General features: G+C 49.9%; 1 protein-coding gene and 1 long non-coding RNA gene across 3 annotated transcripts in view; one reads left to right on the top strand and one right to left on the bottom strand.

Moving 5' to 3' along the window:
- Positions 1 to 3,638: 3,638 nt before the first annotated feature.
- On the bottom strand, positions 3,639 to 18,438 carry LOC142860309 (uncharacterized). Of its 2 annotated transcripts, none has more exons than XR_012912319.1 (4): positions 18,307 to 18,438; positions 14,848 to 16,052; positions 11,450 to 13,674; positions 3,639 to 4,741 (listed from the first exon to the last, which is right to left on the bottom strand). It is a non-coding gene; the product is annotated as an uncharacterized LOC142860309 (long non-coding RNA). The 2 variants fall into 2 exon arrangements; XR_012912320.1 differs by having other exon boundaries at positions 14,848 to 15,296; positions 18,307 to 18,419.
- The window catches only part of Asic2 (acid sensing ion channel subunit 2), a 1,067,336-nt gene continuing 1,065,112 nt past the window's right edge, over positions 17,676 to 19,899 (top strand). Inside the window, exon 1 of the mRNA XM_075991396.1 lies at positions 17,676 to 19,032. Coding sequence (XP_075847511.1) covers positions 18,478 to 19,032 — 555 coding nt within the window. The 5' untranslated portion in view covers positions 17,676 to 18,477. The remainder of the gene's footprint in view (positions 19,033 to 19,899) is intronic.

The following is a 19,899-nucleotide window of genomic DNA, read 5'->3' on the forward strand; positions in this document are numbered from 1 at the left end:
AGCGGTTTCCTTCTAGAAGTTTCTTCCAGTAACCCACATCTCACTGTCTCTAGAAACACTAAATGTCATAAATGGAAGAGTAAGAAGAGAGAATGCTAGAAAGGAGCCAGCTGCTCACCTTTGGTCCAGGGCTGGCTAGGCCTGGAGGTGCCCAGTTTTTCTTCTCTCTCTATCCCGACATCCGTTCTTTTGTTGATCTCGTCCTGGGAAGCCATGAGGATTGTTGGTGTGGCTCTGTGTTCATGCTCACTTGAGAAGGTGCACATGCGCAGGCAGGTCAACGCTGGATGTTTTCCTCAGTCACTGCTTACTTCTGGAGAGAGGTCTCCGTTGTCGTCAGTTCGACTCAGTTGTCTGGCCAATGAGCTCCAGGGATTGATCTGCCTCGACCTCCCTAGAGCTGGGATTATAGGCATGCGAAGAGGCCGGGCTTCTTATGTAGATGCCGCGAATCCTAAATCAGATCCTCATGTGTGCTTAGGAGGCACCTTACAGACTGAACTATCTCTCCAGCTTCAAGGGACATTGTTACTCAGACATATCAGACACTGGTTACAACCCTCTGCCCTTTGGCCTGTGGGAAGATGATTGGCGGATGTGTGTCTGGCTCCTTAAAACCTGGGATGACTTTACTACAGATACTAAATGGATCTCTATAATCCCTGAAATTTTTTCTCTTGCTCAGGTGTTTCAAAATTGCTAGCTCACAAACAAATGGGGTGAGAGGGGAACCAAGTTGCTCTGTGTAAAGGGCCTGTGGCAGAGCCGGGTGAAAATGAGGTAACCTGTTAGCCAGGCTGAGGAAATTGAAAGCCTCTGGGTTTTTTCATCAGAACCAGGAAAATTCTTGACTCCAGATGCAAAGGGTAGTTGGAAAACATGCTCAGGAGTCACCCAGAGAAAGCTGCTTGATCAGCTTCTCTCATACTTGCTTCTGAGTAGTTGTAGCCTTGCCATCTCCATGGCAACCCAGGAGCTTCATGAGTTTCATGGAACCATTGCTTGGGGGAAATATGGGGGAACCAGATGGGCTAGGTAGGTGCAGAGGCTGGGATGTACAACTCTTCAGAGTTTTATCTTTAACCAAGGTTGTAACCGACTCGCCCCAAAAGTGGATGCAGCAGTGTAGGGAACAGCTGTTCCCCTGATGACCTCCAGGCTGTGGGTACCAGTCCCGAGTCACAGGGATTCATGTGTCAAAGAGATCTACACCAAATGGACTATGTGTATCTCTGCTTCCTCCTGTAACCTTGTGGAGCCACAGGTCTCCTGGTCCTCCTGACTGGCCCTCTGTGAGTTTCTTCCCCAAGGCACCAACAGAGGACAGGCTGGATGCCAGAGTCAGTCACAAATTATACTTTACTTTGCTGCTGGCTGATGCTGAGGGGAAGGAGCACTCGGTACGCATGCTCAGAGCCATGTCTACTTGCTTGCTCTGTGGTTTTGGCCTTCAGTTGCTTTGTCAGCAAAGTAGAGGCAGCGCTATGACCTCTGGATTTGTTGCTTTTCCTCGTTGCCAATGAAAATGCCCGACAAAAACAGCGTACAGAAAAAAGACTTTATCGTAGCTGTCTATCATGGTTTGGAAGGGTTGGTGCAGGAGCATGAGGCTGATGGTTATATTACATATGCAGTCCAAAGGTAGAGCTGCAGACAGGAAGTCCAGACCTGCTGTAGGAACTTCAAGGCCCGCCCTCAGTGAACCACTTCCTCCAGCCAGGCTCTATCTCCTCAATGTTCTACAATCTTTCAAAACAGCACGACCAACGAGGGACCAAGTGTTCAAACACGGGAACCTATGTGAGGCATTTCATATTAAAACCACAGAAACTGTCTTTACTGGGCTGTCTTGGGGAATAAATGGGTGGCTGGATGGGGAACCCGTGTGTAGATAGCCGGATTGGTGCGTGTTTTCCTGCCAAGGTCGCTAAGATTCTTGCCCTCCTCAGTCATTAGACATGATGCTCTCTGAAGGGAGAATCCAGGTTTGTCTAGCATCAAATCCCACAGTGCTCAGCATGGGGCCTCTAAGGGGCCTTGTCTCCCTGAGTGCAGAGGGAATAGATTCTGCATGCATGATGTGTCTCCTTCGAAATAAATATATGAACTTCCTGCCCTTCCTGCTTACTACATCATGGCTAATCACTGCTAGAGATGAAGGCTTTGGGGACTTAATGATTTTTGAAAACTGTATGCAAGGTTAAATTATGAGTCAAGCCAAGAGTAGAAACTGCTGGAAGCAATTTCCTCATATTTTAACTGTTGCTCGGCCCTGGCCACTGTCCTTACATGAATACCGGTCCAGTCATGGCCACATCCCTGCCACTGCTCCCTGGGAAGGAAACCAAGGCATGCAGCACAGTTTCAGCGGAAAGGCCTTAGACCTGGTGTCAATGGGAATTGACTAGAAAGTATGTGTGTGTGTGTCTGTGGGGGGGGTGTTTGTCCTTGACCTGCCGATGCCTTCACACCCCAAATTCTGCCATAGTTCACAATGAATGTGTGAAGGATGGAGAAGGGGACTAATTTTGAAATCTACCCTGCTCCTACTTAATGCCTGAGCTTTATCCTCCCCTGAGTGAGAAACAGCAGCTCCTAATGGGGTAGTGGAGTGGAGGTAGGTGTGTGTGTGTGTGTGTGTGTGTGTGTGTGTGTGTGTGTCAGAGGGAGGGGTAGATTAAAACTGCTTTTGTCTGCTCAGGGTTACCAGGCCCTTCATATGTCCTCTTGGCCATCTTCTCGGGTGTTTGAAGTTCCTTGGTTCCTCCAGGCATTCCAGAACAAGCGATATCTAGTTAATCAGAGTAAGTCCCATTGTACCTGGGGAAATGCAGGGGTGGGGCCTCTTTCCTAGAGTATGAGCTTCTACAGGGCAGGCATTCTGTTTGCTTTGCATCATAGTTTAATAACTAAGTTTAAGACACAGCTGCAGCATTCAGGAACATCCTCTAAGTGTCTCTGGGAAGGACAAGTGAGCTGTACTGGATCGGAACCTCTTTAGGGTGTTGTCCCTGTTCTCCCACATGGAGGTGGTAACAGGGCTTTGTGTGCTCCTGGAAGGCTTTGGATGCTTGCAGGAGCTGCTGTTCTCTCCACTATGCAGGGGCCTGGATCCACAACCCACAAAGGGATCCTGTAAATCCACAAGGCAGAAAGTGGACAAGAGGACCACCATGACCCCAGAGATGTGAGGTGAGCAGGCTAGCAGAGTGCAGGGTGGCAAAGTCATCGGAGCTCATGGATAGGAAAGAAGAGGTCAAGTTAGCTACTGTGTGATGGAGAGTGTCCTCTCAGTCGCTGGATCCTCTCACGTTCTGAACAGAGCTAGGGACTATGTCTGAGTAAACTTACTGGTGTTCTTGGGGAACCTTGCCCCCTGAAATGATCTTGGCAGCCCTGGTCCAGCCAAGGTTCTGCAGTCATGCCCCTGACTGCACACTTCCACGAGACCATTCTTCAACTGCGGCCTTTGGTGGTGATGAGGAGTGTTGCGCTAGAGTGGCTGGGAGGCCCTTGGATAAGCAGTGAGGATGGACAGAAAGAAAACTAAATTAAGGTCAAGAATGGAGGGGATCCTGGGAGTTGTGCTAATTAGGACGCAAGTCTTGAGTGTTTCATTCCATAGTAACAAAATACATAGCCACAGTGACATCTTTAATTAATAAAATGGCTCACACCAGTTATAAAACGTACCTAGTGGAGAACACCACGCCATGCAGTCAACTATCAGTACACATTGTTGAATGAAGAGGACAGATGTCTGGGTGAGGGAACAGAATCAAGGCTTCCAACCCCTGCACTCTGATGGGAAACTGGCATATTAGGCGAATATTTCTCTCATGTTTGCCAATACCCTTAACTTCTTTTTGCCGTACATGATTCCTTCAAGGACCCATCTCCCAGAGCAAAATAGAAACAGCATTTGAAGCCAGAGCTGATTTCCACACCCAGGCTGGCCCCTCCCTGTACCAGATGGGAGCCTTCCTTAAGTAGAGGAGTTCATGGATGCTTTGGCCATGACTCCTGCCGTGAACATGGGGCAGGTGAGAGTGGGTGCACTGAAACGGAGCCAAAAGAAGCCTTCACAAAGGGATGCATTCTGATTTTCTTCAGAGAGTTGGTGTGGTAGTCATGGGAGATGGTATGGAGCCACACCAGCGATACTTACAGGTGCAGTGAGATAGGACCGCCTGTTACTGGGGTGGGAAGGGGATAAAGAAAAGCAAGCCAAAGAAAAGGATCAGGAGACAGAAAGGGGGAGAGACGGGTGGTAGGGTGGGGGAAGAAGGGAGGACAAATGGATGTATTATTTTTTGCTGAAATATGAGATGCACATGGTAATTTTGCAAGGAGCTCTGCCAAAAATCACACGAGGTTAATTATTTTGACCTCCATTTCCGGCTCGCACACTTGACGGAGGGCATCTTCAACTGGCCATGACACCACTGCCCTCAATAACATGTGCGCATCCACTAATGATCTCTCCGGAGCGCAGCTGTAGCTCTGAAGCAAGCAGGCTTCGCCGCCGCAAAGGCCCCGGAGTAATTGCTGGCAGTTCCTCGTCCACTTAGGCAAGAAACACGAAGAATGCTGCTGTTGTGTTTTATTGTTTTCAAGGGCCCGTGGCTCACCTCGGAGTATCAGAAAATATGTGACCGTTGGCAGCTGGTTCGTGTAGAATCCCCGGTCGCACTGAGCCTCGAGGACTGGGACTATCTTGTGCACCTGTTGCCCACAGGGCCTGGAACAGCGAAAAACAAATAGACAAACAAAACAAAAAAACCCAAAACAACAAGAACAAAAAACATGGGGGTGTTAGAATGGAAGAGATGATGCATGCCACACGCCATAGCTCCGTGGCTTTGAAGCTACTGGTTTCCTGTCTTAGCTTTGAGCCTGTCTGATATATAAAGCTAGTTTTTCCAGATGCAAGTCAGTTTGTTCCCTGTCCTCAGTGAGTTTGTTAGTAAACCAATTCTGAAGGCTGACGCTGTAGGCCTGACCTGGTCATTGTTTTAAAGGTGTCTGATTCTGATGAATGTTTCTGGGTAAATGGGGACAGTTTGGGGTACATCTAGAGGCACAAATAGGGTTTGTGTTCAGCCTCAATCACTAATTCAACAAATGTTGGTTGTATTTCCATGTAACCTGGGCTGTTTCTACTGGCGAGTGTGAGCCAGAGTGGGACAATGAAAGGACCTGGGGTTTTACTCTGAGAAGGGGACGATCATAATTCCCGCCCACCTTCACCCATTTCCTGATCAGAGAAGCAAGTCCCTTCAATCTTCTCCATGTCCCTGGTCGCTGTATCACTCTAAGCTATGGTCCTGACAGGTGTGGATTTCTGAGAGCAGGGACCATCACCTGCTATCTCCTAACTCAGGGAATTCCATGGAAATCACAAGCCATGATCCTCGGCTCTCAGGGGAGGGTCACAAGATCTGCGGGATTGTTGCTCTTCAAGAGAAAATGGGTGAGAAACAGCGGAGCCCAGGGAGCTGACAATCGTTGAAGTATAGCTCCTCTAGGAAGAGGTGGAGCCTTTCTGAATAATGTTGACACAAATTTTTGAGTAATTTATCCGCATTTGTCCGTGGAGGTACACATACTTGCACATGGGTGTGGAAGCCACCCACAGGACAAGGGGTCTTAGTAGTTATCTTGCTTTCTGAGACTCTCCGTACCAAGTAGGCTAGGCTGGCTGGCCAGAGAGTCCCCAGGGTGATGTGGGATTCCCCCTCTGTATGTTGTGAATATCATTGGTTAATAAAGAAACTGCTTTGGGCTTATAGCAAGCTATAGGGGAACAGAGCTAGGCGGGGAAAGCTAAAGGGAACACTGGGAGGAAGGAGGCGGAGCCAGAGAGATGCCATGGAGCCACAGGAGACAGACATGGGTCCGTCAGAACTTTAGCCGGTAAGCCTTGTGTTGATGTACAGATTAATAGAAACGGGTTAAATTAATATGTAAGATTTAGCCAATAAGAAGCTAGAGCTAATGGGCAAAACAGTGATTTAATTAATACAGTTTCTTTGTGATTATTTCGGGTCTAAGCTAGTCAGGCAGCCAGGAACCAACAAGCAACCTCCCTACTACACCAGGGTCTGCTTCTGGCTCCCGGCGCTGGGCTTAGGAGCACACTCCAGCACACTCCAAACTGTGCATTCATTCGTTTATTATTTTAGTGTGGCTTCTAGAAATTGAACTCGAGTCCTCATGTCTGTAAACATGTTGCCTTCTGAGATGTCACCAACTTCAGGGGACATTCCCACACAACAGGGCGAGCACAGAATCAGCAGTTTGTAAACCCCGGAAGACCTTCAATGCTTAGGAAAGTGTAAATGCTCAGAGTCATGTTCCCACCCATCTCTGGGGTGGGGGGAGCTCCTAAAACCACCTGTGAGTTTCTTTTGTCCCCAGGGCCCTTAGGTGCACCTAGGTTCGTGAATATTTAAATTTCCCTGCTCATTTGTCCCCCAAGTTTGACTAACTAAACTCTTTCTGTTTTTGCATGGCAATGAGACAGGGAATGCTGGCTCGGGTGGGAGGGAAGATCACAGGTGGGAGCTCTTATCAGTGGGGTCTCCTTCTGACAAACAGTAGGGATTATGAATCACCAAGTGTTTTTAATCCCAGGCTGATTTTAACCTTGCTTTGTGGCCAAAGATGACCTTAAACTTCTGATCCTCCCGCCTCCAGTCCTGGAGTGCTGGGATTACATGTGTGTAATCCCACCAGTTTATGTGGTGCTGGGGTTAGAACCTTGGGCTTTATGAATGTTAGGCAAGCCGTCTTTAGACTGAGCTATATCCCCAGCTACCAAACATTGCTTAGCTTGTCCTTGGTGCTTGGTGCATGTCAATGCATTGCACCTCCTGTCTGCGCTTTGAGGTCAGGACAGATGCCCTCGGCTTTCACAGGTGAGCAAATGAAGGCGTAGTCAGGATAAACAGCAAGCTTCACGGAACCAAGCGGGTTCAGGATTTGCACTATCTCACACCCTTGCTCTAGCTCTCTCTCCTATAAACACCCGAGGGCCCGGAAGGCACAGGGTGCAGAGTGACCCAGTGTCCCTTGAGTGGAGCTTATCCCCACAGCAGATAAAGCCATGTGTTTATTTCTCCTCTTTAAATCTATAGATCGGTGTATTTGACGGGGTTCTATAAGGGAACATAGCGTATGGGATGGCTACCTGGATCTCTAAATGCATATATTTAGAGGGGTTGATTAGAGAGGCTGGGGTCCAGGTAGTTCAACAACAGCTGTCTCACAAGGGGAAGGCCAATGACTGTGTAGCTGGTCAATCCATCCGGCTAGACATTCCGGCAGTCCCAATCTGGTGCTGGAGTCCTGGAGGACTCTTAAAGAGCTGTTGGCCTCCAGTCTCCATTGGAGCCCTGAAGAAGTAGTTTCTAATACCCGCAAAGGAACAAATGCCTCCACAACAGGGTAGAGGAACTCGCCAACGAGAGCAAGGGCAAGCAGGCAAAAAGCAAAAGCTTCCTTCTTCCCTGTCCTTTTATGCAGGCTGCTGCCAGAAGGTGTGGCCCAGATTTAGGATGGGTCTTTCCACCTCAAATGATCAATCAAGAAAATCCCCAAGAAAACAGGCATGCCAACCGCTTGGGAATTAGTTAATTCCAGATGTGGTCAAATTGAGAACCAAGATTTACCAATACAGACTTCTTTCAGAAAAATGCACAGAATAACCACCTTGCGTTGTACGTGATTGGTCTCCAGTGTAGACTAATCCACTTATGTCCGCGAGGTCTGTCTACACGGAAGACCCTAGAGATCCTTTCAACAGCACAAAGGCCACAGAATCCACAAGTACACACAAGTACATACTGTGTCCTCCTCGTAGGACAGCATGCCCTGTCCCTTTAAGGGACACGGTGAATGTTGTGTTTTTAGCCTTCTCATGTTTTCCCAGCAAAGTTAATGAGATGTCGCTGGTGCTCTGCCTGCCCCTCCCTCCCGTCTCTCACACAGTCGGGCTGGCAAGTCCACGTGCTTGCCTTTGATCTATTTTTATACCACCACATAATAGTTCATCCTCCTAAATATATCCATCATCCTGGATTTGCATTTTTTTATTAAGTCGCCTTCCTGCCTCCCATCAGTAATCAGTGTTGACGCGACTCAGGGAGCAGCCTGACAAGATGGGGATCCGAGTCTGGCCTCTGGCAGCCTGCCTGCTCTGTGACTTGGGGCGATCGTCTCTTATCAGCCTCGGTCTCGGTCTGCTCATTTGTTAAATGGAGGCGGGACGTGCAGGGAAAGATGGCCGTGTGACTCATGAGGGCATTGTCGTTGTCAGGGGTTGCTACTGGTTAGGGTCCATCTCTCTGTGGGGTGTACATATGTGCATGTGTGTGGAGGTCAGAGGTCAGCCTTAGAGGATCTCATTCCTCAGGAGTCACCCACCTTAGTTTTTTTTAAGGCAGGTTTCTCTTTGGCCCAGCACTTGCCAGTGCCACTAGGCTGGATGGCCAAGGAGTCCTAGGGAACCCACCTCCTTAAGTCTGCCAGGCTCTGGGATTATAAGCTCTTGCCATCATGCCAAGCTTTTTATGTGTGTTCTGGGGGCTAGAACTCTGGTCCTCAAGCTGGCATGATGAGCACTTTGCCAACTGAACTGTCTCCCCAGCTCAGTACCTGTGGACTCACTGAGCATCCGGGGGCAAGAGGAGCAGAGCAAGTTCATATACCATGAAACAGACTGATCCTGCCCAGGCCTTCCAAGATTAAGCCATGATTTAATCTAGCTGCACCTCAGTTAGAGAAGGGACAACCGTGGGCTATAGATAATATTATGCCCTGGGCTATGTAGGGGGTCATTTCCTCAATGGTTTCCAGATGGTGATGACACTGCCTCCAGGGAACACTTTTTCCTTAGCATGACTTGGGCAGGGGGTGTGAGCACTATTGTCATCTGCATCAGGAGAGGAACTGTGAGGCTCCTCACGGTAAACCCAGTATCCCCCCCAGCATGTACTTAGCCACCCGAGACTATCAACAGAGCTGGGAAATTTCCACAAACTGACTTGGTACAGACACTTAACACAGTTTTTAGCACCTGAGTGTCAACCTTGAATGAAGCTGGGGATGTCTGGACACGATGACAGAACCCCCTCCTGTCACTCTTAGTGCTGGGATGGAACGGCAGAGGGTCCTTCTACCCCGAGTCTCCTCTCTTGCTCATATACGGCTCCATCACATGCCTGTGCTCAAGTGCTGTACTCTGGTTTGCATGCAAAGTGTTTGCCTGGCTCCTCTCTCGTCTCTCACTGTTTATTGTTGCGGTGACACCAGGGCCATGCTCCATCACCCTCACTGAAATCAGCCCTATCACAGGGTGGCTGGCACCTTGGTTTCCGAGTGTGGTCATGGGATGGTGGAAATACAGATGCAGGGGTCTGGCGTTCAAGGAAGGTGGGGCTTTATTTAGTAAGAGTGACAGGGTGATGAGGTCCAACCCCCTAGTCCAGGCTCCAACCCTCACAGAACACACTGGAAACAGAAGAGTGACGTCTCTGGGTCAGACTCTGTGAGAGTGGCTATTCTGAGGACCCATCAGCCATCCCTAAATATCTGCAAGAGCCTGTGGGCATCCTGTCACCCCTGGGTTTGTCTCGGGAGGAAACAGAAGTCCAACCAGATACAGGTAAAAGCTAGACCAGGGTTTGAAGGCACATGGTGGGGAGCGTTACCTCCTAGCAGAGCCCTACCTGCCTCAGTTACCCTTGGAGCTGACTGTGTTTGAAACCTTTGTTCGTATCCCCTGACACCCAGATGTACCTTGATTTCCGAATGTTTAAAGTCCACCACTGTCTGATCCCATGTTTGTATTGGATTCTAGCTGTGCACCCCCACCATACACACAAACACCATTTTGCATGGCGGTAGGTGGGGAACAAAGGACTTTCCCAAGCACACTGACTGGTCCTCCAGATCCTCCTTTCCACAGTGCTAACACAATGGTGGTGGTGTTTACGGCATCCTCTATGGACTGAACTTTGGTTAGATGCCTAGCACTTTTCCCACCTTAGCTGCTCACATCTCCCATCAGTCCTCTGAGGCTAGGGATGTCACTGTCCCCATCTTACAGCTGAGCAAAGTAAGGCTGCAGGTAACATGACCAGTGTGTGCTGAGTCCTGGGTGTCAACCCACTGATTTCTGCCCCCAGGCTCTGACCCTTAGCCATACTCTCCAGGCCTCCAAGGGCATGAGTCAGCCATCTTGGACTCCTACCCGAAGTCCATCCCCACACCAGTGTTAGGACTGTGGTCATATTACTTCACCCCCTATGTCTGGCCTCTTGCTTGTAAAAGGGGCAGCATGTGTGCATGGCCCTGGAATATATACCTCCTGATGCACATAGATTCCCTTCCCTCCGTGGGATCTGCCTTGCAGAGAACGGAGTGGCTGGTCTCAATGACACCGCTCCTGAAAGCCACGGCCCTGTATATACAGTATATTGGACAAGACGATGAGGTCCTTTACTCCCTGGTCTCTTTCCACACTGCACGAGCAAAGGCTCAGACCCAAATTAGTAGGCTGTAAATCCTTACTAGCTCATCACTTCGTCAGACCTGAAGCAAGGATGCGTACTATAGGCATCTGTTTGTGTCTGGGGCAGGGTGGGATAGTTATCTCACTCCTAGGACCTCAACCAGTGCTCTTTAACCATGGCTTCTCTTACTGTGACAGACCCAGGGACATGGTGGGAAGGACCATGTAGTCTTTGGCCTGGTCCTAGAGCCGGCTGAGACCTCCATCTCCACCTCATCCCCTCCTCGGTGCTTCCTATTGATCTCATAGGCTTCCCTTCCCTAGAGCGGTGTCCTCTTGCCATGGCTAGTCTCCAGATGGCTTCAGATCTGAGCTCTGGGGTGCATATGTGGGTGGGGTGAGGACAGCGGCAGAGTGCAAACAACCTGAGTCTGGAGTGAGAAAACCCACATTGGCGCTTAGAGCCCTTCGACTCTCCGAGCCTCCCATTCCTTCTGCTATGGGAGCCAGCCGTGAAAAAGTCTGCTTGCGAGTGTCACACCAGGTGTGAACAGAAAAGAGGCCTTCTCCAGTGCCTCATCCAGGAGGTGAAAACCCCTCAGGAAAAGAGAGATCATGACATCATGCTTTTGGTTGCTTTTTTGTTTCCGTTTTGCTTTGTTTCGCCTCTATCTTTGGAGCCCCACGGCTATCCAGGTGGTACATAGATGCCACGGCCCCAGGTAGCACCTACACATTACTGGGCTATGATTTCGGAGTGGGAGTAACGCTGACGGGCAGAAAAGGCGGATCAGAGATGCCTTCCTCCTTTCTCCCTCTCAGCCCTGATTTCTGCTTTTTAAAATTCCCATTTCATTGTGCTGGCTTCCCTCGGCAGTCTGAAAGAACTAGAGAATAAATGAAACGAATTGAAACAAATACACAACTACTTACACAGAGGAAACAGGACGGTCAGGCAATGCGCTCAGGTACGTGATGCACTCAGGCTTGGGCGCGCTTGCGGGCTTCTAAGAGTGGAGAGTGAATAGGAAGGCAGGCAGAGTAGGCAAGGGTGCAAGCAAGGATGTAGGGGAGGTGCTCCGAGTCCTGCAGTCTCCACTGTCACCAGAGATGCTCAGCACAGGCTGCAACCCCGCACGCAGAACACAAGGGGGAGAGGCAGCTCCACTCAGCACAGAGGCTGACTCCACACCACCTCTCCCGTTCTGCTCCACACAAAGCCAGATCACCTAGGGCCAATGTGGTACTAATAAAGTTTTTGTTGAAAGCCTGCTGTAGACGGTTGACTCCAGGCCTGTCTGTGCCTTTTCCTCCTTTCCCGTGAAGCCATTGGCTCCAGGGACAGAATGACCGCGAGAAAACAAATAGTAGCATGGTTTCTTTCTTCTGCTTTCTTCCCAGGGGACAGAAGGGCAGAGGCAGACTGACAGAAGAGGGCTCTTACAAAGTACGAAGAAGGGATGTTTTGATACACAAGCCACAGAACGGGCAGCAAAGTGGGCTTGACTCTCAGTCCCTCCACAAAGGGAAATGACTTGAAACTGGATGGGAATCCGGGGCCTCCTGGTGCCGGTACCTTCCTATGGCTGGAGCTTGCTTTATTTACGTGAGTGAGGATATTTGTGTGTCATCTTTAAGCAGGCGCTCTAGATTAAAGGCTTTGAGGATCAAAGTGGCTGTGGTCAGACAAGGTCCAAGAGCCTCCTCTGAGACTAGTGGAGAGGAAGTCAGCCCACCCATGAGACTCGGGTCATGGGGAGATACGTCTCGTTAAAGTTTAAAGCAAACAAAATCGGAGTTGAAGGCACTAATTCCATACTACAAGGCAAGGATGCATTATAAACTGATTTTTTTTTTATTATTCAAAAATTGCCAGAAGGGCAAGGCACAATTTGAAGTTGTGAATCGCACCGCTGTTTTCTCAGTGGCTGGCATTTATTGAATACCTACTGTTTATGTGGTTCATTTTCGCTGTCACTATCCTGGGGCTAAGGTATGCGGAGGGGTGGAGAGGAGCTTGTGAGAAACCTTGGCTGTCCGTTCACACGTGTGGGGTGCAGAGAAGATGAAATTGCTCCCCGAGGGGAAGACAGGCAGCTCCAGTTCCTCTCTAGCCCCAACACTCACCTACACCCACGTGCACAGACAAGGAAAGAAGAGATAGCTGGTCTGCAGGGCCTGACATCAGGCTGTTCCAGTATGGAACTGGGGCATGTCTAGTAAGGGACAGAGTTGGGGCAGGGGAACCCTTAACCTTCCTCAGAACAGGCCCCAGGTCCCTACGGATAGAAGAGTCCCTGTGTCTATAGCTTTGGCAGCAAAGATGAACAAATTCAGTCATATGTCTAGTGATTCATAAATTCCTATAACCCCCTGCAAGATGCAGCCCCTAACCATCCAGGCAGGTTGTCAGTTCTCATAAGGACACAGGGTAGGCATTCACACTCTAGTAAGAATACCAGATACGTCACAAGGATAAATCCAATCAGGAAACATTAGTAGCCCAGAAGAGGGGAAGACAGGGAGTGGAGGTGGAGATGGAGGTGGGGCAGCCAGCCAAGGCTCCTCTGGGAGGTGGCAGAGAGGAAACAGGCTGGCAGGCTCCTTCCAGACAGAGGGAATGCAGCATGAAATGCCACAGAGCAGTTCAGCAGGGCTGGCAAATAGGAAGAGGCTCTATCGGGCCCAGTACAGCAGGTCTTGGGTGGGGTCTTAAGCTGCCTTTCACCACCAACACAGGCATCCGGCCTCACTGGGCCTCAGCCCCACAGACCCTCAAACTATGGAAGTGGCCTGGGAAGAGAAGATGGCAGGAATCTGTTTGTCTGACAAGTACCAGGTGATCCTCAGTGCCCCTGCCCCTGCCCTTATCTTACTCCAGTAGATGGGGACATGGGGTTAATGACCAGAATCCCAGATTTAAGCTCATTTTTATCCCATTAACTGAGCATTTATGGTTTGGTCAAGGCTAGTGTCAAATTGCAGCAGCAGCAGCAGGACCAGCAAAGGGAAACTCCAGGAATGAGTTAGCACAAATAACACAGAGATGTTCCAGGAGTTCCTGAAGGCCACACAGCAAATAAGCCTACCCCAGGGTCAGCTGATTTGCAGCCGAGTCCCATGAGTCCACTCTTGCAAACAAGCTTCTGCAGTTTTACCTGGAGAGCAAGCACCAAAAGACAAAATTTTCAGAAATAACTCATTAGGAGCTACAGAAATGCCTTTCCATTAAGAACATTGGCTGCTCTTCCAGAAGACCCAGATTCGATTCCCAGCACCCACAGGGTGGTCCACAGCTGTCTGTAACTCCAGTCCTAGGGGATCTGATGCCTTCTTGCTTCCAAGAACACTAGATATGCACACGATGCATAGACATACAGACAGGCGAAACATCCATACACATAAAAATGAATGAATAAATAAATAAAGGACTCATTAAATGCACCACTTTGCCTCATTCCCCTTCCTGGTATGTCCATCATAGAGAATTGTTGCTAAAAATTCTTTGCAGAAGAAAGAAAAGAAATGAGACTCGTTGCTGTAAGGGCCGTGTACTTAGAAACCGGTCTGTAGCAGGGCCATGCTTGGATTAACCTTTCTCACAGCAACGAGGAACCAGGAGGAGAAGTTGTACAAGGAAGCCAGGGGAGTCTGAGATAATAATTCCATCTGCATGTTAGAAAAGAATGCATTCTTTTCTAATTAGGGTGACGGCGTAGCAGCCAGTATCTAGTACATGTTAAATAGCAAATTAGCTTTGGGGCTGATGGTAGGGCCCACCCTGTCTAACTCTGCCTGCCAACCTCTTTAGAGGCCAGAAGAGACTGTGCTCTGCCTTGGGGCCTCTGGGAAGTCACATTTAGGGCAGGCCCTAGGGTCCCCAAGGTCAGAAGAAAGCCCCTCCCTCTGCCTCCTGGCACCTCAGAGCAAAAACAGAGAAATTCATAAATGCATCCATTTATTTGTTTTTAAGCAAATAAATAGATTTGCCGTAGCAAAACTCTGGGCTAATAGGGGGTTGAATTGACTATTTTACACATAAATTTATCTGGAAATTTTTTTTATTTCTTAATGTTTAGTTGTGCAGTGCACAAAAAAGACCATAATTATACACAATTAGGGCAGCCACTAAAAAACTGGGCCAAGAAGACCCACTCTGAATCTGATGTCTGTGCCCTCTGCATGTGCCCCAGAGCCAAGTAAAAGGTACTGGGAATCTGACGGATGTTGCAAATGTTTAACCAACTGAATGCCACAAAAACATTTTTATGAATTAGACAATATCTCCTGTTTGTGTGTAAACTACAGTATTAATTGCAAGAGATTCTTACCAGCTAAAGAGGGCCCTTAAGAAGAGCTCTGCAGGAACGTTTTCTTAACAGTCGTGCAGCTATGACAGAGAATGGTACAGTGTATCTCTTGAAAAACACTGTCCATCTCTGACCCTGCGCTCAGAGCTAGCACTGTGATGGTCTGCACTGGTGTCGGATGCAGGTCTGTGGGCCGTATCTTCTAGCTCAGACTTCTGAGAGTTTGACTGTGACTGTTCTAGTTTTCAGTGGTGGGTACCATGAGCCACGTAGTCCTTCTCTCTTGTCTTCAGGTTCTTCTGCGAAGTGGGTCCAATGGTGCTCTTGGCGTTTGACAAATCCACAAGACAGAGCCCAGTGACTTACAATGAAAGCCATCTTTAGGGTCTTTATCCTCTGGGTTTCCCATCCACCCTAAAGTGCCTCGCCTGTTTTCAACAGTCAAGAAGACCCCTGAGGTCATCTTTGGGCTGTGAACAGGAAGCAGAAGAGAAGGTAAGTTGTGTTTGACCTTAGCCTTTCAGATCTGCAGTGCCTGAGGCAAATAACATCTTTGAGAGCTTTAAATGGTTCCCTGCCTGGAAGAGAACACCAGCATCAACAAAGCACTTTCTCCCAGCATTCATCAAGAGCGTTAATTGCTAGGTGTCTAAACTGTACAAACGCTTCATAACTTTTTCTTCTTTCTGTTGCCATTCCAAAGCCCCACCATTGCTTAGGAGGGAACTGAAAGTTCAGAAACATTTAGGCACTTTCTCCAAGGTCACAGTGCAGAAGGTGGCAGAGCAGATGGGAGAAGCAAACTGAGGTGTGTGTGGCTGTACCACGGCGCCCTGCCGTGCCATGCTTGTGAGCCTCCAATCCAATATGGAGGTGAAGGAGTGGTGAATGGGTTTATGTGGAGGAATGGTAATGAGATCTACTCTAGGATCCATCTCTGTACATATGAGAAGGAAGCATGTCCAGACAACAGGATACTGACTCCAGGAAAAGAAGGGGTTGACAGAGCATAGCATAGGCAATGGTTGGTGACTAGGGGACAGAATGTAGCAGACATTATACTCGATGGTTTCCAGCTGGGCACAGCTGAGATTAGAAGGATGCCATCAGAACTGTGACATGGAGACCCATTTGCCTGTTGCTGCCTTCACATCCCTGGAGCTTTGAGGTATCAATATTAGGACATGTATTTCATTCATCTTGTTTTCTCCATACCAACACAGCATCTGGAATGGAGTTAAAGGGGAACACATTTACTAATTAGACTGATGAGTCCAAAGTCGGGGAGAAGAATCAGCGAGTCTTCTTTATAAGAACCTCTGGTTGTGACCAAAGGGCAGCATGGGTATCATTTAACCCAGAGAAGGCAGGGAAAGGATCCACACATGTGAGGGAATAAGACACAGAAAGAGAACGTGGCGGTGAATCCCTTCCTAAATTTGAGATGGAGAAACTGAGATCTGCTTTTTAAAGCCTGTTTCAGAGGTGAACATACCCAGGCTGAAGACTCAGCTCCCATCTCACTGACTGTGTGATTTGGTCACAGCAGGTCATTGTTGCAGGCCTGTGTTCCCTCTTCAGTAGGATGAGAATAAAATCCAGAACATTCTCCTGCCAATAGTTGAGGGGGTCTGTGGGACAATACAGCATCTCACACAGGTTCTGGGGCATGGAAAATTTGTACTGGTTTTGGTCCTCCTGGTTTGCAAGCCTGTGTCCTGTTGAGGCCAGGACTCTGGGCTAGCAAAGGCATAAGGCCCCTCTGTCTTTGTCATTTGCTACTGGTCGTGTCATCCTGATTGACAAACTGCCAAGGCCATGCCCCATGTGTCACCTCAGAGTGCTTTCTGGGAACCATCTCCACAGGTCTGGCTTAGCAGGAGACCAGATGGACAGGAGGACATTGCAGACTGGCTATCAGTCTAAAAGAACATGAGCTAAGCTGCCCCTTTCTCCACCTTCTTAGGCCTGGCATGCCCTGGAGACACGGGGCTTGGCTCTCCAAGACACTTGCCTCCTTGTGGCTCTATCCCAGCTTGGCTGAGTGACTCAGTTGGCTACTTTAACTTTCAATTCCTTTCACCCTGATGAGAATTTATCCCTGATTCAATAGAGGCCAGCGCTTGATCCCTGGCAAGGGGCAGGCAGGCAAGCCACACCTTTAGTCAGCAGGGGTCTGACTTACAAGGGATTTTCAGGAAGCAGGAGGTAGGAGGCTGAGAGCCCATTCTCTCTCACCTACAGCTCCAGCTGTGATTCCATCTGGCAAACCCTGGGACAGAAGATACACACACACACACACACACACACACACACACACACACACACACACACACACACACACACTTCTCAAACAGAATGGATTGTAGCCAGTCCTACCTGGCACCCTGCTGTCTTCCTTTGTTAAACACAAAAGTCCTGACAGCCATATGGGGTGGGGGTACTTGTTGCTTTTCCCCTGGGGCTACCAGAGGCGTACTGATCTTTCAGTCTCTAGAAGAGCTTCTCTCAGGTCTTCTGGAGTATCCCCCTCCAACCTGCCGCAGAGACCCTGTGGTTTTAAATCACTCCCTTCGTTTTCAGCATCTCTCCCAAGGGGTCTCCCGTGGATATGACCTCGGAACTCAGATTGATGTAAAGAAACCTTGCCAGCCTCTCACACGCCACACACGCAGTTAAGTATCCACTTTTCTACCGTTCGTGGGGGAAGGGAGTCAAGTTCTCTTTCCTCTGGGAGTGGCTTCCTACCTGGAGTAGAAGACCCCAGCAGCTCCTTAAAGAAAAAAAAAGGCTAAAAACTTTCTCCATGTCCCCAGCCCCTTGCTCCCCGCAGAAGCCTCCCTTCCCCTAGGTGCCTCCCGGGAGGCAGGCCAGGGGAACAAGCTCACTCTGCGCTCACGGGTCTCCCTCTCCCCTCCGGAGGCTGGGAGCACGGAGCCCACAGAAGCCCCCGCATCCCTGCTTCTCCTGTTGGAGGCGGAGCGCAGCGTCCTCTCCCAAGCAGCAGCCGCGGCCCTCAATTGGAATTCTGTCCCCAAAAGGGGGCCGGAAAAGGAGGAGGGAAAGAGGGATGGAAGCCGGCAGCGAGAAGCCGCGGCCGGGGTCCCAGACATCCATCCCCCAGGAAGAAGCTAAGCGTGTAGGCTGCTAGGAAGCTGCACCGCGGCGCCCCACCGCACTGCATCAGCGTGGCTGTGCTGACATTCCCCCCATGCTTAACACGGGGCATTATGCGCTGGTTAACAGGCTCCGAGCTGCTCAGCGACTTGTTTTAAGCATTTTCTCCCTCGCTCTGGCTTTTAATCTTGTCTCTAGTGGCGTGTGTAGGGGGGAGGACTTTATTTCCATTGGCTAAGCGCTCCCTTCCCACCCACATCCCTTCCACATCACCTTGGTGTCTCCCTAAATAAAACCAGCCCTCCTTATCGCCTGGAAAAAATCAGGAGCTAGAGTTTGAATGGGTTTTATATAAACACTCACCCCTGTCAGCGTGCGGCCAGGCTCTCAGGATAAACTCCCAGTGTCTAGCCTGATGCTTGCCCGGCAATCTCTGCCTTGAACGCCAAGGTTTAAGCAGAATCCAGAGGACTGGGAACTCTTCCCTGAGATTTGATCAACCTGAAGCCAGTTGCGGAACTGCACAGGGTCCCGATGGACCTGAAGGAGAGCCCCAGCGAGGGCAGCCTGCAACCTTCCAGCATCCAGATCTTTGCCAACACCTCTACTCTTCATGGTATTCGCCACATCTTCGTGTATGGGCCGCTGACCATCCGGCGTGTGCTTTGGGCAGTGGCCTTCGTGGGTTCCCTGGGCCTGCTGCTGGTTGAAAGCTCTGAGAGGGTGTCCTACTACTTCTCCTATCAGCACGTTACCAAGGTGGATGAGGTGGTGGCCCAGAGCCTGGTCTTCCCAGCTGTGACCCTCTGCAACCTCAATGGCTTCCGGTTCTCCAGGCTTACCACCAATGACCTGTACCATGCTGGAGAGTTGCTGGCCCTGTTGGATGTCAACTTGCAGATTCCTGACCCACATCTGGCGGACCCCACAGTTCTGGAGGCCCTGCGACAGAAGGCCAACTTCAAACACTACAAACCCAAGCAGTTCAGCATGCTGGAGTTCCTGCACCGGGTAGGCCATGACCTGAAGGATATGATGCTCTATTGCAAGTTCAAGGGACAGGAGTGTGGACATCAAGACTTCACCACTGTGAGTACTTGGTTTTCAGTTTGTTCTTGTGCTTACTCTTCGGTAGAAGTGGCGCGCCGGTGGCCTTCTGTCTGACTTGGGGTCTCTGCCGTGCCGGAGTGAGGCCAGAGACCTAGCTGAAGGCCAAAGGGTAGTTGGTGAGAGGTTGTTGGATCTGTTTGTAGATAAGGTTACCTGCCAGGTGAGTACTGCAGTCCCTTCAGATTGGAGATCTACAGGGGGCTTGCTGTTGGGGAGTGCTGAGTTGGGCTTACTCCCAGTCAGAGGAAAAAGGCCTGGGCTGTCCATTGTCCAGGGTGCTTGATGTCCGAGGTATGTGACAAGAACAGCTTGTCATTGGTGAGACGGCATCCTGGCATCCTCTCCTCTCTCTTTCTCTATCCCCTCTCCCTCTTTCCTTCTCTCTCTATGCTCGGAAGTGGCATCAGGCTCTGTATCCTGTGGGCTGGGCTGGAGCTAAAGCTGTCACAGGAGGGGGTGTGGGGCCCCAGACAGCCTGAATGACTCCCGTGGCTGTGGGAGCTCACTGAGCAGGTGATGCTGCAGAGGTGTGGAGGGCTCTCTCCATCCTTTCCTTGCCTGAATTGTGTGGAGAGGAGAGGACTCCCAGAGGTTCCTTCTGGTCCTCCTGCAGGCAGGGCAAAGCCGTGAGCTGTCCATGGTGCTGGGGCAGAGAGGCGAGTCAGGGTAGAGGTTTCTATAGAGGGTGGGCAGAGATGACAGATGCGGCGAGGAGGTCCCGGAGACTGGCTGGTCTGTCTGGGAGCTTGAGCTTGAAACACGAAGGCTCGTTTTCTCTGTGTACAATTGCTTCCCAACGTGGGTGCAGGAGGAGGGTGTGGGGAGGGGGGCGAGCAGCTGTGGGAT

The sequence above is a fragment of the Microtus pennsylvanicus genome, chromosome 11, assembly GCF_037038515.1.
Source record: "Microtus pennsylvanicus isolate mMicPen1 chromosome 11, mMicPen1.hap1, whole genome shotgun sequence".
NCBI lineage: Eukaryota > Metazoa > Chordata > Mammalia > Rodentia > Cricetidae > Microtus > Microtus pennsylvanicus.